General features: G+C 37.8%; 1 protein-coding gene across 2 annotated transcripts in view; it reads left to right on the top strand.

The window, feature by feature from the left end:
• KIAA1328 (KIAA1328 ortholog) overlaps window positions 1-17,602 on the top strand; it is a 172,595-nt gene that overhangs the window by 15,583 nt on the left and 139,410 nt on the right. For both annotated transcript variants that reach the window (XM_064736180.1, XM_064736181.1), the window contains exon 5: window positions 2,942-3,057. In XM_064736180.1, coding sequence (XP_064592250.1) covers window positions 2,942-3,057 — 116 coding nt within the window. The remainder of the gene's footprint in view (window positions 1-2,941; window positions 3,058-17,602) is intronic.

Raw genomic sequence — 17,602 nt, 5'->3', positions numbered from 1 at the left:
AATCTTGAACAAAGATGGTGCACGTCCTATGGCACAAGGTAGGTGAATGTGAATAGAATGCAAGAAAATGTTGCAGACACTGAATGGAAGGAATAGTTCCTCTGATTCATCATCTTTGCTCTCAGCTGTCAGTTGTCTGTTTGATCCTGGAGGCAAGAACAATGGAGCTGGATACCAGCATATTGCTCAGTGGAGCAGTTGAGCTCTTTGTAGTTGTGCCTTCATTCTTTCGCTGCTCTTTTTTGACCCAAGTGGCTGAACAGAGGGTGAAAATACTTTTGAGGAGCATTATATGAGCATTGTAATGTTTTTGTACAGCATCAGTGAAATCTTCCATACTTCTGCTAAAAATCATATGTTCTTTACTGCCAGAAGGCAAAGAAATAAGTTTATTAAAAAACCCAGCAACTCACTGAGCTATTTATAGGAAGTGACATAAATCCAGAGCATAATCTGATGAGATTCTTGTATTCCTTTTCTCTAACTTCCTTTTGCCACCTCCTGTGAGTAACCGTCTTTTGTATCTCGCCTGCCCTTTATGGGCTGTCTCCTGCTTTGTGATACATAAACACATACTGCCACATTTCTTCTGAGATCACTTACTGTTCTCAGTCATTTACTGCGTAAGATATGTGGCACAATATATTCATGTGTCTGGGAGTGTGACAGCTTGCTGTGATATGTGTTAAATACAAACACAGCACGTGAATGTGATGCACACTGATATAAGAAACAAATCACAGAATCTAGAGATGAGTAAAGCCTGCTACATTTAGTCTGATTTTTCTAGTGCTCTCTTCTTTCATGCCTTTTTTCCTTGTACTGTTGTTCAATTTTTGTGTTATTAGGTGCCAGCATAGCCCGACATTTGTTGCCCCAAACCCTTTTCTCATGCAGCACCACTCCTGCAAGTTACTGACCAAGCTTCCTTCCTTTCACAGAATCCTGGAGATGGTACTTGTTCTCTCTTTCCAGTTGCCTGCCCTGCTCTTGTTCCATTCCTGTCTTTCATCCACGTAGTCATTGTGTTCTTCATTGTGGTTTTCTAATTAACTTTGTTTTTGCATCTTTCACTGATAATGTGAAAAAAGGTCATTTGTGCTGTAGTTATTTAGGTGGTTGCACTGGACTCAGAGGAAGCAAATGGGCCACGGTTGGATATGAGAGTCTCTCTCTGCAGCTTGTGGCAAATGTGCTGTGGCTGTTACTGCAAGGAAGTGTGTGGATATTGCTCAAAAGTTTTTTGCCTGCTTAGCTAAGGAGTGCAGAGATGTTGGTGTGGGTCTAGAATTTGTACAGGTAGTTCCTGTTACCATGTTTCTTTAATGGTATCTGCCCAGCCCTTCTGACAGCCTGTGAGTGGAGGGGAAGGGGCCAAGGAACAGGTTGAACTCATCACACCTTCCCGGACTGGGCCCAAGATTGTAAGTGAGACCTTGTGCATTTGACTAGTGGAATGCTGTTATGCTTAATCAGTGTCTTTTTCTCCCCCCCGTTCATTAGAAACTTTACAATTAATAGTTTGATCCAAGCTTTCAAACTGCCCTAATTTTAAGAATTTGATTACGGGTATCTGTCGTCTGTCTCCCTCTAGGTTTGTAGAGAAAAAGTGTGAGTTCCAGTATTATTACTTCCAACTTCATGCAGTCTGCTTGAGCTGATATGAGAGTGCTGTGGGTTGATCTTGAAGTTGGGGAATACTGCTTGCCTATAATTCACTCCAGGGGAGTGACCCAGTTGTGGTATTTATGACTTCTCCACTGGAAGATCAAAACAAATCTGTGCCCTCTTAAGGGGAACAGTGATATGAAATGTATGGCTCAGTCCTTGAATGAAACATTCGGTTCAGAATATTAGTCTAATGGAATGAGTGCCAGACTTAGTCTTATACTTACATATATATGTATATACACACTTCATTTTCCCCCTCCTCTTTCCTCTTCCTATAAGATTGTTCCACTTTAAGGAAATTAAAATTGGAGTTTTCTAAAAGTTGTATTGCTTTGGTCTCCTGTCACCTGTGTTGTGGCAGCTGTTTCATCATCATAAAAGACTGAACTTTAAGAGCCTTCAGCAACAGAAATTGCCTAAGTGCAGAGCAATAATATTTATTAGTCTAAGCTCATTACTTAATATTTTTGTGGAGCTTTTATGGAACCATGATTTCCAAGCCACGTTTTTTAGCATAGTTACAGGATCATCTGTGCATAATGATCTTCTTGCCTACGTGATACCAGAATAATTGTTTTTATAGCCTGCTCTTGAGGTGCAGAATAAATGATCATTGTAAGCCTTTTTCCCATTGTCATCCTTTAATCTTGATCCAATTATTTACACTGAGCAGCAAGATACAGGGTGCCATGCCCCAGACAGAAAGGAAAATTTACGCCTGCAGCTTGATATTTGAAAATCCTCAGAAAAGGACAAACAGTTTTGTTTGGAGAAAGCTAACAAGAAAAATGATTCTTTCCTGAACTTGTATTTGACCAGTAAAGATGAAAGAAGGATTAGTTTATAGATTAAGAAACAGAAAAGTTTTCCAGAATTTTCTTTCTGTCATGTCATCTAAGCTCTTCTGTCTGAGTTTTCTGTCTTCATGTCCTAGGTTTGAAAGTATCCCAGTGAATCTTCATTATGGTTGCAGAGAATCAGACTGGACAAACCTAATTGTGGGTTCAGGCCCTGACTTTGTTGCTCCATGGTGCCCATTAATGTGCATGTACTCTACTGAGACCAGTGTTTCTGAAAAAAAAAAAGAAGAGATGTATTGCATCAAGTCATACGCACCTTCCTGTGTAACATATTATAAACATTGTGAGGAACTAACCTGCTCTTTAGGGTGGAGAGGATGTTATGCATTTACCTGCAAAGTGGTGGAGGAGTTGGAAGTCAGGCACTGTGGTTATGGGCATATATTTTATTTTTCTCAAATTCTTTTCAGGGTAAGTGAAGAAAAAGAGGAGACGGAAGAACGGCTGAAAGCTGAACAGGAATCGTTTGAGAAGAAGATCAGACAGCTAGAGGAGCAGAATGAACTTATCATCAAGGAAAGGGAAGATATCCTTTAAAAATATGTGCAATGGCCCACTGAAATAAAAAGTGAAGTACAGAGAAATAATTGTTCTAATTTATGGCATAGAATAAATCTGCATGTGCTGCCATTCAAAAGCAATCAGAGAGATGACTTGTCAGCATGTGACACTGGTTCATTTGAGCTTAAACTGCCATCCAGCTGTTTCTATGATGTTGTTTTGCTATGAAATAGATATTTGTCAACTAAAAAAATGACAATAAGGAATTTACACATTAAAATATGATTATAGATATTTTTTTAAAATTCTGTTAGGTGGTCATAGTTTAGGTCTAAAACTTGCATGGTATTCCCTTTCTCTCCATGTCTGGAGAAAGGGAATCTCCACTAAATGGATACAAATTAAATATATGTACTAGGAGGTTTAGCTAGTTTGGACTTTTTGTTTGGTGTAGGATTTGCTTGTATATAAAAAAGTTAGGAGATTCTCTTTTCTTGCTGACTGCGGCTTGCATTTCTTTAAGCTGCATATGCTTAGTCCCAGTCCTGGAGTATCACATGCAAAGTCACTATTGCAGGAATTGATATTTTTCTTTCTGAGGTGTGACAGACCTTTACAAAATTCTCTTGCTCATTTTTCTTCCCAATCTCTGATATTGATGCTTTGTTGTTAAACTCCTCAGAGGGCTAAGGATTGGCTGCAGTGGGATAGGGAAGAGACAGGACTGCAACTACAGGAAAAGCAAATAGTGTGTGATTCATTGGGAGATGCATTGCTGATAGGGAGGGTAGTAATGTTGTTTTAAAAAGCATGATGGAGCCCAGCATGCAGTACTGTTTTCAGTCCTAAGCCATCCCTTGTTCAAGTTAAAAAGTTAGTGACAGAAAGAGGCTGTTCAAGCTATTGGCCAGTGTTGGAACAGAAACAGAGATAATTTAGAAATGTAAGCATGAATTTAGAGGAGGGTTCTTGAAAATTCTGGAAATCCTGTTTCACAGTTTAGCACTGGAGGTGTAACAAAAACAGTGCTTCTTTATGATGGAACTTGCTTGGCTTAGAAAAGACATTCAGTGATGTGTGGTCTCTGTCAGGAGAGCATTGCCCTGATGACTTAGAACATCCCTTGGAGCACAGTGGCACTTACTTTGTCTGTTTGTCCTAAATGATATACACATCAACAAACTTAGCTGTTTGTGAACTGTTACTGGAAAATATTAGATCTGAGGTATTTCAGGAGCCATTAGATGTGACAACAACTCGTTGATATTGATTTCACTGAAGCCAGTATTTTGTTGTATATTGAGTCTTGTGTGTTCAGTCAGCTCATGAATGTGGGTGGGATGCATGTTCCTGATTTTTTGTTAATTATCCACACAAAGATTTCACTAATTCACATGAAGTTTATTTGGCTAGTGAAAGGTAGACATGCTTGCTTTTTTGTTTTGTTGTTTGGGATTTTTTCCCTTTCCTTTTGTTTCTTTACCAGAAATAGATTGCACAAGCATGAATACTTTTCCAGAAGTCTGGTAGACATGGCAGAAGGTTAATGCATGCAATTCTACACTTCATAAAACTCTGTAAAACCTAGATATATAAAACAAGGTTATAATTTAAAACAATGTAATTTTAACTGCTGCAATACTTGCCTATCATACACGAATGATTCAAGATCTTCAGTGTAACTCTGATCACCTAATTTTTTAAAGCTTGTTGCAGAGACAAGGAATAGTACAAATGACTTCCTGAGGCTGAATGCAGATTGTGGCTGTTTCAAGTAGGCAACTTGAAATTCCTTAATTTCTTCTGGATTATAGTGTCCACTTGCAAATAAGATATCAAGAATATAATACCATAAGAAAAAAAACTTGAAGCCTGTTAAAATCAATTTTATCTCTTTTTTTTTGCCCCACGTAGCGAATTTATTCTCTATAAGATAACTTTCTTTACTGCAGTATTTAAAAGAACCCTGCAGTAATAAATTGGTGCTTCTGATATAAATGCAGCTATCCAGCAAAGTGCAATTTCAGCCTGATAAGGGTTTAGTTCACTTAGCATGGGGACTGCGTGGGTTGTTTCCAGCTAGACATGTTTTTGTTGTTTGGTTTTTTCCCTTGAGATTCTTGGAGGAGAAATACTGTTTGGTGCTTGAAATCCCTATTTTGAGGAAAATCCATCGTTATTTTGTTGTGGTTGATTTTTTTACCACTGAGAAGCTGTGAAGACCCCTCTGTTCAAATTTGCTGCTCATGAACTGTGAAGATTTGGGGAAAGGGAGGAGGGTGGGTATGCAAAGATCTCACGATAAAACTTTGAGTAACTTATCAGCATTTAGAAAACAGCATCTGTCTGCAGCCCAAGCTCACATTTACTTTGGAACTTCCCAGACCTGTCTGGGTAGGGAACAACAAATAAAATTTCATGCAGATTTAGAAGTCAATTCTACCCTTCCTTGGCATGTGAAACTTTGAAAATTGAGTACTTAGTACTAGGGTGTGCTGTTAATGGAGAACAGCAGTGATGAGCATACTGTGAACCATAAATAGTCCAGCCTATTGCCAGGGTTGCCAAATACTTAGTATTGTATTACAATGCTAAGTATTTGGCAATTATCACACCATTAAGGAAAATTAGGGATTTCAAGTAGTCAGTTGGTCTACACTTTCCTTCTAAAGAAGTATTAAGGCCTATCATATTATTGTATAATTTGGTCAAAAGTAGCTGTTCTGGCTTGGCTTATCTCATGACATTTACATTTCAGACTGACTTCTTTGAAAAGAAATGTGATCTGAGGTGTTTAAAAAAAAAAAGTTCCAAAACCAAAAGAGGATCAAAACTTTTTGTTTGTATTAAACTCTTTTGCTTATAATAAACCAGAAAGTTCTAGTGCTGCTGTTAAAAGATGTGCCACTTAGTGGTGTTCAGGGACATGTGCTGGGATGACAGCTCTTGCTGTTCTTACTAAAATTTGCCCAATTGGACTGACCTGGATAATCCAGTAACAGCTGCTCACACTCTCTCAATGCCCTCCCCAGTGAGAGCATTCTACAACTTTGAAGATGATAAAGTGGTGGGGAAAAATATTGCTTTCTGAAAGTGAAGTTTATGTAAAAGATAAAGAGGCAAAATGTAAATGGCGTGTGTGTTGAGAAAGTGAGATCTAGAACATGAGATCTGGAAAGAAAGACTTGGAAAAGGAGGTTGGGCTGGATGTGACTGATGTGAAAGCCTGTGACTGATGGGTTCAGAAGTGTTTGGGATAAGCAGTCAGGGTTAGTAAGAGCCAAGGTGGTGCAGATGACCTAGGATCAGACAATTGTAAGACAGCTGATGCAAGCAGGGATGTGTCTGTTTAGGGTGTTCAAGCACCCCCTGAACTTTTGAAATGGAATTTAGGACTAAGTTCATGTGAGGATTGCCGTGTGTCACCACCTGTGGTGTCTTCTACAGCATCTTGGTATTGGTGTTCTCTTTGCTGCTGTATGGTGACTCAGCTGCTTCTAGTGGCAGTCTAGATTCTGGAATTGGCTTTGGAGTGTGTGACTTGCAACTTCCTTGTTCTTATTTGTATTATTTCATTTGCATTTTTACAGTAAGGGATGAGCAGTGTGGACCATGTTATGCACTTAGAATACTTGTGCTGCATCTTTTTCCTCTTTTGGTAGGAGCTGCTAATAGAAAAGCTTTTGGCTTTCCTTTTTTTTTCCCTGATGTATTTTCAGGCACCTATTATTAATTTAGGTCCCAAATATAATTTAATTTAACAATCAGGAAAATATCCTTTGTAAGATGTCCCAATACTGTCATGATATATGTCTTAGAAAAAAAAATTATAATGAGATTATTAAGAAACAAATACTACTGATACCTTCATAGCTCAAAGAAATTATGTTGTGGTCTTTAGCTTTTCTGTTATCACCATTAGGGATTTTTTTCATGCAGATTTGATGCGGTTGCATAAATGAAGAAGAAAAAGCAGCTACAACATTTCTGTCAAGACTTACTAATAGGTGAAGAGGAAACTTATTTAAAACATTTTAAGAATTGGTTATTGAATTCTAAGCTCTAAATTGTTATTATATAGACAAGGAATAGGCAGATAAAGGAAAGAAGAGATTCTGTTTATTGCAAACTTTTTTCTTTTTTGTAGATTTAAACTAGTCACCTGTACTATGCTACTGTTTTGGTTAATATTTAGAATGCACCTTTTTGTTGGAATTATTTTCTGACTGAACATAGACTTACAAAATGGTTTAACCTTGAAATATCATCTAGGTGGACAGGGACACCTCCCAGTATACCACGTTCTGAAGACCCAGCCAAATTCACACAACACATCCTGTATGATTTACTTGGTTAGTCTTAAAATTGATCACAGACTCTGTTTACATATGTCCTTAATATTATAGAACTACTTAATTAGTTGGTTTTGCATGCAGTTAACATGAATATTAATTTAACTAAAACAGTTCATTTGCTTATAGTGTTAGTGAGACATAGAATATTAATTTGCTGGAAGAATAATGAGCTTTATAACTATTATCCAGAGACTTTAATAAAATGCTTTTAGTTTTGCCATAGTACTGTTCATTACATAAGTCTTGAATACATAAATTAGGGCTGCTTACATATTTTCGCTTTTCCTATTTTAGTGTGTTAATGTAAAATTAGGAGTATTTTTCAGAAGAAAAAGAGTTACTGGCTTGCTTAATGCAAAGAAAAAAATGGTGGAAAAAGGAGATATCAGAATATGGAATTTACTTGCTGGTTCTGCCTTATTTTCCCTATAACGCCAAATCTGATCTTCTGAAAATATGAGAGCTTCTGCTTGCCTTTCTTTTTTACTCAGACCCACCAAGCTGTCATCACAGATGAGGGAGCAAAGGGGATCTTGCACAGAAGGGCTTTGGCCATGTACTTTGTTGGATGTGTGGTCGCAGTGTCCTGTGTGGCAGATTCATGTGTGTGTGTGCCTCCCTGGGGCTGCTGTTGGCAAGGGACAGTCTGCCCTCAGAATGTCAGCACAGTGTCAGGGAGAGGTGGGGCACAGATATTAGCACTGCATTTACCATCTGCGTGAGAAAATGGGTCCCTGCCTTGCTGTGCCCCCACCCTTTCCCCTGAAAAAAAAAAAAAAACAAGGTAAGAAGAAAATTTCTGTAGAAAGGGAAATTTGCCATTTGCAGGAAACTTGTGCTTTTGAAAGTCAGGCTATTTATTTAAAACTCAGTAACAATTTTAGAGATTAACTTTGTCTGAGTCTGTTCCTGATGGTATAGTTTCTGACAAGTTATGAACTGAGGGTTTGGAATGACCGTCATTATTTTTCTTTTATTTCTTAACTTGGCTCCCTCAGCTTATCGTTTAAAGTTTTTCCCTTTCTATTTTTCATATGTGAATGCATACTATATATCTTCTTGTGCATCATAATTTGTTTGAAGGTGTGTGAGGAGAATGGAGAATTAGTATTTTGCTCCTTTCTTCCATTTTATCCAAGTACTTTACTCTTTGAAGGTGTTTCTCTTACTGTTATTTCAGGTATCCTACTAGTAAATGTTCCTAAGCAACCATTGTGGTCTGTTGAAAAAAAGCTGCACTTATTAAAAAGTCCCTGAATATTTATATGCTATTCTGTAACTGCAGTATTGGTTAAATAATGTATGTATTTACGAACTGAAATGTAGAAGAATCAGTCAAGGACTATTGGGTAAATAAGATGTTTTGAATTTTTCATGAACTTTTAAACTAAAACAAGGTGAAACATATTGTAATGTTGAGTATTCAAATGGATCAATGGCTGGAGATTAATTTGAAGCTTTCTGTGCTTAATCCTAGTTAGTGCCTTGTAGCACAATCTAGCACACTGTCCATGTTATGAAAATACCCAGAGTTAGCAGGCAGCATCTAAGCAGTCAGCAACAGCCTCTGTAGAATATGAGCTGGACAGGCTTTTTCCCCTAAACCTCTGCACTCAGTGGTGCATGATTGTCTGTGAGATGGTACTGTCAGCATAGAAATACAGCTGTGGAATGGGAGAAGCATATTTGCTCTGTGATTTATACAGAGAGTGGAATGGTGTTTTGTGTGTGTCTGACTGAAGTGGAGATGTTCCCACCCAACAGCTCTTGCATAGAATTTTGGAGTTCCCCTGAGGTGAGTGTTGAGGGCTAGCAGCATTCTCCCATCTCCCATGTTTCATGACGTTTTCACATTGTGGTGATCTGTATCTGTTATTAGAGACTTGATGATTTTGAAACTGAGTAGGAGCTGGAGCTCTGCCCTGCCAGGTTGCGGATACCTATGGGTAGTTATGTGCTTCCCCGCCAGCCTGTCACCCAGCTCTGAGTATCTGAAGCACAGGTTTATGATATTATTTATATTAACTTTGTTGTGGACATGACAGAACTGGATATGATGATGGACTGCCCTTGTCTAAACTGAACAGGAGAAACCTGTCATTGGAAATGCACCTTCAGCCGTGGCAATCTCATAGATCAATATCAGGTATTTTAAGGAAAAAGGTGAAGTAGTTAAAAAAAAATTCTCTGTAGGAGTCAGTTAGCTGTAGGCTGGTCAGTTTAAGTGTCTCAGGTCAAAGATAGGTCTTTCTGCTTTTTCCAGATACTTAAACTGACCAGGCTACTTACTTGACTGAATTTGACCACTGGTTTTGTGGTTATTGCTGAAACATTTGGCTTTAGGCATGTGAGCTTTCAAAGTGATGTTTGAGTTACATTTTTTCTTTATGACATTTTGCTCATTTGGAAACAAAGACTGAGTTCTTTTAAAAGGAGGCACAAATGGGAAAATGAGATCATTAATTGTTGAAGCTGGTACTGTAACAAATTGACTAGAAATGTGGATTCAGAGAAATTGATGTACTTTATCCTTCTAAACTAAATGAATTCTCCATCTGCTTCAGCTTCTCAACTATAATGAGGACGTAGGGCTGACTCTGCTATTGGTTTCTCTGTCTTCCTGCACTATTTTGGAAAGTTTAAACATTTCTTGCATAATTAAATACACTTTCAATAAATCAATCTCATAATAATTGTTGTTCAGGAGAGTTCATTATTCAGTTCAGTCTTTTAAATTACTGTTCTTCTTTAAAGGATTCTTCTGACGTTATGGCTTCTTCTAAATCCATTTGCCATGCTCTAGCTTGTAATTACTTTAGATTTGAAGAATAAAATGAATGGCTTTATTATTAATCAGTAGCAAATTTGTCTTACTGTTTTTAGAGTGGCCTTCACTCATGAAATAGTTTTAATGGTCTAGATAGCAAAACACTTCATACCTCTCTTTCAACAGAGATTTAGTGAAAGCAATCAGATAGTTTTGTGGGGTTTTTTTTCTTCCCTCTCTCCCATCAAACATTTGTCACAGTGACTGTCATCATGTGTTTGCTGTTGTATTCTGTGAGCTACTGGCCTTCTGAAAGCCTTGTTTTGCTGCCTGCTTTTAAATTGGAAGTTTTTTCAGGCTAGGCTAGACTTTATTTTTGCCTTATGCTGTGGGGAGTACGTTGCACTTAAGCCTAGCATTAATTTAACGTTGGTTTTTATGGTGGACATTGGCCTGTAAGAACTTTGTCACTGTTCAAGCATGATGAAAACAGCTTCTGTTTCTTCACCTCTTTCTATTGATGTGGGGTTTCATGGTCCTCAGTGACAGTACTTTTGTAGTCAAGAGTTGCAAGTGTGTGCCTTCCCACAGCAAAATGCCATCTTGCTTTACAGCAGGTGAGACTGCACAGGTGACTGTCATGTTTAATCTTCTTCATTTGGCATCAGTTCTTTGTCCATAGTCTCTTGTAGGATTGTTCAGATCCATCCTTAATTTTAAACTGTCAGTCAATGCAAACTAATATAATGCATTTTTAGCCTTGCTGAACTTCTTAGGATCTAGTGGATGTTAGACTAATATCTCATTTCCATAGACTTCTTAGAAAATGAAAGTGGGTTAGTTGTAGAGTTACAGACATTCAGTCAATCTCAGCTTTTAATTTCCTTAGGAGTTCATTACTATAAACAGCACTCTTCGTTTTGTTTCCTCTATCAGTTGTGATGTTTAATGAGGGCTAAGAATTTTGAGTAATACTGAGGAGTTGGAAAAAACATCCAAAGAGGAATGAATAGCATCCTTAAAGTCTTAATTCCATGGCTCTCTGGGAGGTTATTAAAAGTGTAAGTGTAAAACTGGGTGGAAGTCATCTGGAGACAAGAAATTCATTGAAGATTTCCACATATACCTTTTGTCCTTAGTTCTATTGGCATTACACCTTCTTTGGTCTAGTTTTAGGAGTTTGTAGTAGTTTTTCATTTCGTATTTACAGTTTTCAGTTCAGATCCTTGCATGTATGTGTTTATTTAAATACATTTTTAACTGTGGAAATGGTAAGCTTTTGCTGATGGCAGTGTGGTCACTTTCATTGTGCATATGGCAAGAGATTTACATAAAGGTCATCCCCTTCTTGGGACACAAAATACCCCAGGGTTTATAGAGCAGGGAGTACAGTTGTGGTAATAAGGATTATGCTGCTGATAAGTTCCCCTCAAGGCCCAGTGATGGTAATACCCCTATATTTTGTCTTTAAAGAAAACTGCTGAGAGGCAATAATTTTTTTTTGTATGTGTCCCATTTTCATTAATGCATGGTAATTGATGGAGTTGCAGTGACTTGTAACAGTAATGAGTTCTAAACATAAGAATGCACTCCTTTCTAATAAGTGAGCACTGCTGGGGTTTAAAAGCGTACTAAATCAGTTGCTTTAGTATGAATTTATTAGTTTTTTTCAGCATTAGCTTTAATAGTAGTTATTTACATAAGCGTACATCCCATTAACCGCCATCAGGGCTGGAAAACATGCTGAACTGTTCATATTTTCATATAATTATTGAACATAATGGTATCATTTGCATTTCTAAACAGTGATGTTTCTGTCAGGCTTGGAAATAGTGTCTTTACGCAGTCCCTATTTCACATCCACTTATTTGACATCGTTAAATTTTATGCTAATGTGCTTCCCTAGAATGTCATCAGTAGGACAGATGCTTGCACTTTAATATACAAATCAGTGATGCTTTTCCCTCCCCCTCCCCTGAACTGCAAAAGAAATAAAAAAGCATATCTGCACTTTTTAGATATAGTTTGTTTCATTCTAAAGAATCTGTAAGAAATGAAACTTAGCTTTCAGCCCCGTTAGTCACTTGCAAATGTTGCAATAACAGATACCTTCATTCTGAACGGTGGGAGACTGTCCTCTGCCTGGAGGAGGAAGAATCTTCTAAAATTCAAGGCAATTATATTAAAATAAAAATTTTAGCCTTGAGCTTGCCACTTGTGTAAGGTATGGAGTCTCATAGAGCAAGCTGCCTGGTCAGACAGTGGTCCATGGATTGGCTTACCTGGCAGCAGGGCATGGCTGTAAAGAAGATGAAGGGAGGGAGCAGTTTCACCTGCTAGGCTCTCTCAGCAGAAGTGCGTTTTGACTTTTACATTGTCAAGTTTTTAGTCTTACACTTAAAATACTTTTTTCCATTTGCAGACAGGTAGAGGTATATGAGCTCTTGCCAGCTATTGTATGAACAATTGGGGCTGACTTTTTTTTAATGTATGTAAGAGCTTTGATGCTTCTGCTGAAGTCAACACTGAAAGCAGAGCATCAAAAACCTGAGCAACATGCCAATAACTGTAGGTCTGAATGTGGAAACAATGGAATAAAAATAAATAAATATAATCAGCAGCGCCACCAAAACAACATTGCTTTTCTTCCATTTAAAAATGAAATTAGTATGTTGCATTTGGTTCTGTATGAATTTATCTTGAGATGACTTGCTGACTATTGCAAGTAGAGTGCTAAAGGTAGAGCAGGTGTGTGCAGCCTGCAGTATGCAGACTGGTCACAGGAAAAAGTAACTGTTGAGATACAGAATGTGTTGCTTATGAACCCACCATGACCCGTGTTAATGAGCCTGGAAATCCAGTGGGTCTCCAGCTCAGTTCTCTGCTTTTCCTGACTTACCAGATGTGGCACCAGGTAATTCTGCTGTTTTCTTTTCTACTCACCTGTTTAAAAAATTTGTGGTACTGCTTGATGGCCTTTGTGTGACATGAAGGTTAAATGTAAGCATGTTGCTCAGTTATGGCATTTCATGGACACACTCTGAACTTTTTAAATAAAACAAAAAATTTTAGGGTCAAGGAAAAGACTGAGAGAAGTACATTACAGAGGATTGTCGTTTTCATTGTTTTATACATAAAAAATACATGTTAAAGAATGCCTTTCTTAGTCATGTCTTAAAAGAAGGTTGGAAGGAGGCAGCCAAGTAGAAAAAGGTACTTGGAGTGAAACGAAAAGGCATATTTTATGCATAAAGGGCCACGTGAGCAAACTGGAGATATACTCTGATGGGTTCTGGGCTTATGGTGTCTTTAATTATAGATGATTAACAATTTGCTAGTTGCTTTGCAGACAAGTATGGAGACAAAAATCCCTGCTGGGAAATGCTTGCAGTCTAAGACCTCATTCTGGTGCTGTGTGTAGAGGTGTGTTTTAAGTCATGGGAAGTAGCAATATTAAAACAACAACAAAAAATTTGCTTTCATTATGTCAGAGAGAGCCATAGGAGTTTTGAAAAATTTCTGTCAGAGTTTTGAGCTTGCAATAGGGCAACCATTTTATAGCAAACAGTTTGGAGCCAGCTGCTTTTTGGTACACCTTTTACTCAGAATTAAATATGGATACACCAGTGTAGACTAGCAAATGGGTGAGATGTGCTAATTTCAGCTGTGAAGTATTGGGAAATTTAAAGGGAGCACCTCTGGCATGCAGAGCAGATTGTTGTCCTGCAGAGAGTCTGAGCTGACCTCTTGTCAATGTCTCATTTAAATCCTGAAAAGAAGACTCTAGGTAATTGGCAAGAATCCTTATTTTAATATGCGGCCATAAAAAGGTAACATATGATGATTTTTAACATCAGAAGATTAACATTTTACCTTTAAATAAAATATGATTAACTGGTAGAGAATTAAAAGTAATAGAACTGAAATATTCGAACTATGACTCTGAGGTGTCAGATTATGCGTTGAGTGTGACAGTTTAAGTACTGAAGTGATTTAAAAAATGAGTCAGCTGAAGGATGTATATCCCAAGTAGTGAGAATAAAATGGAATCAAACAATTGTGGCTATCAAAACTTTCTCAAAATATCCTGGCTGAATGACCCAGGAGACCGAAGTGTGGTGTTGTTTGCAGTGACTGGGTCTTGCCCAGGTGCCAGTGCAGATGCAGCAAGGGAATAGTGCATGCTGTAATGGCATCCTAATCTATAATTTTAACCCGCTAAGTCATGATTAAGTTTAAATTTAGTGCCCAGGCCAAGACTCTTTGTGTCTGCTGGGTTCATCTACGTTCAAGAAGGTTCAAATTTGATTGATTTAGCAATGCTTTTTTCTTTCAGTAGTTTGCAGTCAGCCAGGCTTTTTCTTATCCCTGTACAGTTTCATTTTTGATGGATTGGCACATGTTTTAATACATGAAGCTACATGTTTGCCATCTGAATTTCTTGGTGTCACTGTTTGGAAATGTGAAAATGCCATTGTGAAGGTTTGTCATTTGACTTCTGCATATTTTAAGTCCTTGTTAGTAAAAATGCTTTTTCCCTCACCTAGTAGTTCTGTAAACTCAGCTTGGAATTTGACAATAAAGTGGCATCTTGCTGTCTTCTGAAGTTCTGTAAATTGATTTTTAGAGTGTAATTTGGGCATTTAGTAATCTTCTTGTAGGGGTTGTTTTTGGCATGTTTGTGCACATTAAGCTGTGACACTTTGAAATTGTGTAGGAAGAATCAAGGGGAGGATTGGAACATGTCTTATTCCAAAATGCAAAACTAAAAGAAGGGGTCAAGAAAATGTATTATGGTCACAAGGATTGGCAGGTCTAATTTTGTTTACACACAGAGAACAGGATACTGAAGTAAGTGTGTTGCTTTCAAATAGCTCCTTCAGAGACTAGAATTTTCGTAATTATATAAAAATGCAAGCCAAGCATTTAACACCCTTTATAATACATTAACTCTTCCAGTGTGGATTTCTTAATATTTTATTAACTTCAGGGAGAAGTTTTGGGTTTCTGTAAATATTGCTGGACACATTAATGAAAGATCCTAGGATGATTTAAAAGATGCTACTCAACATCTCTTACTGGTGCAGAGTTAAGACTTGAGTGAGCACAGCTTTTAATGTCCAGCTGTCACTTCAGGTAACTGGACAAGTCCTGCATTGCTGCATTATTGCTCTGTTTCAGTGCAAATAACCATATTTAAGTTGCCATTGCTCTTTGCTTTAACCTGCTAATATATCTACTGCATAAATTTTTGCTATGAAAAGACGGAAAGTAAAAATGAGGAATATGTTTCTAATTATCTGCAGAGAGAAGTGATGGGAGCAAATGAAATGAACTTACCTTCAGGACCAAATTTGATTATGGGAAGGATTGCCTGGTGTTGTCTCTGGTAGTGTGGGGCTGGATTTGGTAACCCATGAAGGCTCGTGGTTTCCCCAGAAAGCCATCTGGGTATTTCCTGGGTCCATCTGCTCTGATGCACACACAACCTGTGAATCCTAGTTGATTTTAATGAACTGTTTATATTGAACTTCTCTCGTGTTGGCATGGCTCATGTTACTGTGTTACACTTGTCCTTTTGGAAACAACCACAGGACAGTGCAAAGATTTCAACAACAATATAATTGCATTGTTCCGACCGGACATGGAATGCGTTGGAGATTCTCTTGGCTCATCTGCAGGGAACAGATGACTATCAAGAACCTTCTGGCTCTTTCAAACAATCCTCTTAACATATTTCTGTTCCTAAAACTGTAAATATCTGCCTTGGTTCATTTGTTAGTTCTCTTCTGTGTGCTGTTTTTTAAGGATCAGTGTTTTAGAAGAGCTTCTGGGTTTTTTTTTATGACACCTCCTAATTTCCAGGCTAGACACAGTCACAGCTAGCTTAAACATGCTTGTTCTTGTGCCAGTGTTTTGCTTAAATAGATCTTCCTCTCTTTCATGTTTATGTAGAAGGGATTAGAGCAATAGATGCTCTCTCTCTCAAAGGGAAAAGAGAGGACGAAGTGAGAGAAGTTTCACTTGTTCTTGTATGAATGATGGTAAGTCTTGGCTTTTGGATTAGAGCAGGCTAGAAATCTGAGTGAAATGGAACAAGGCTGAGAAGGATTGTATGACTGAAAGGTCAGAAAGCTTAGCAACGTCAGAACAGCAGCATGGACTAATTGGGATTTGTTTGCTTTTTGTTGCCTGTAGAAGTTGTCTTGATGAAGTTCATCTTTGCAAAGCTACACAGAAGAACTTTTGATTGGTGTTACAGAAAGTCCCCAAAGGTCAGATTAAATGCACACTATGTTATGATTAAAGGTTGGTCCACTAAAGCAACTGAGATAACTGAGCAGACAAATTACAGTGTGACTTTAACTAGGCCTCTTGACTTCCCCCATGGCAAAGTGTCTTCTCAATTCTTCCCATTAGGAATTCTGTTCAGTCTTGCTTTATGGTCAGCCAGAGACATGCTACTGTGGGTATTCTGCTTGTTGCTCCAGGACATTGCACTGTTGGGAATGCTTTAAATTTTTGGAAAAAAGACATCATGTGGCTGGATTTGCATTAACTGAGTAGCTAGTGGTGTCTCAGAACTGTGAATGGTGTTGCCCACAGTAAAGTCAGGGTTTACTTCCCAGCATTATGACTTTTACCTTTTAAATACTAATGATAAAGTAATCAGAGGTTTGGGACATAAATCTGCAACAGATTTATATTTTATTTGCTTTTTGTGTTGTGAGTTTTCACTGTGCATGAGGAAATAAACATGACTGAAATAATTCTGACAGAAATTACAGGACAACTGATTATGAATTCAGAGTTGCTAAATGCTGTCCTTGAGTGTTTATTTGGGCTCCATCTTTGCCTTAATCTGTCCCTCTTTTGGATGATATGCTTCGTTTTACTATTGCCATATCTGTTGCTCTTTTTAAACACTAAAATATATTTTTACCTCATATTTCATAGAAAACATTTGAAAGGAAAGCTGTGCAATTAATATCTTATTGAATGAGTCATTATTTTCAGCTGGTCCTTGAAATTAAGTAAAGTGTTGGTAAGTTGAGTTGCAGGACCTTTGCACTGTGGCTTGTAGTTTTGACATAAAAGTACTATGGGCAAGCTGAATCAGTGGTATTTTGTCTCTTTTATATCTTTTGGCCTCAAGAGCAACCAAAAATGTTTTTGTGAGCTGTAATAAAGACTGGTTTTTTCCCCTTGCTCTCCCCTCTGTCCAAACTGCATTGCTTAAGGTGTTCTTCTACTTCCTTTTTCTTCCAATGTCAGGAATTTTATTTTAATAGGACTTGTGAAATCTGGAGACTTATGGAAGATTACTAAATCTGCCAAAAGTTTATAAGGCTCATGAAAAGTATATGAGATTATACATAAACTCCTTTTCACTCTTTGGATGTGCTTGCTAGAAGATGTGAATCTTCATTCCCTAGGAAGGAGGCTTT

The sequence above is a fragment of the Zonotrichia leucophrys genome, chromosome Z (genome assembly GCF_028769735.1).
Source record: "Zonotrichia leucophrys gambelii isolate GWCS_2022_RI chromosome Z, RI_Zleu_2.0, whole genome shotgun sequence".
Taxonomy (NCBI): domain Eukaryota; kingdom Metazoa; phylum Chordata; class Aves; order Passeriformes; family Passerellidae; genus Zonotrichia; species Zonotrichia leucophrys.
The sequence above is the reverse complement of the archived record's forward strand: the minus strand, read 5'-3'. Positions and strand labels throughout refer to the sequence as shown.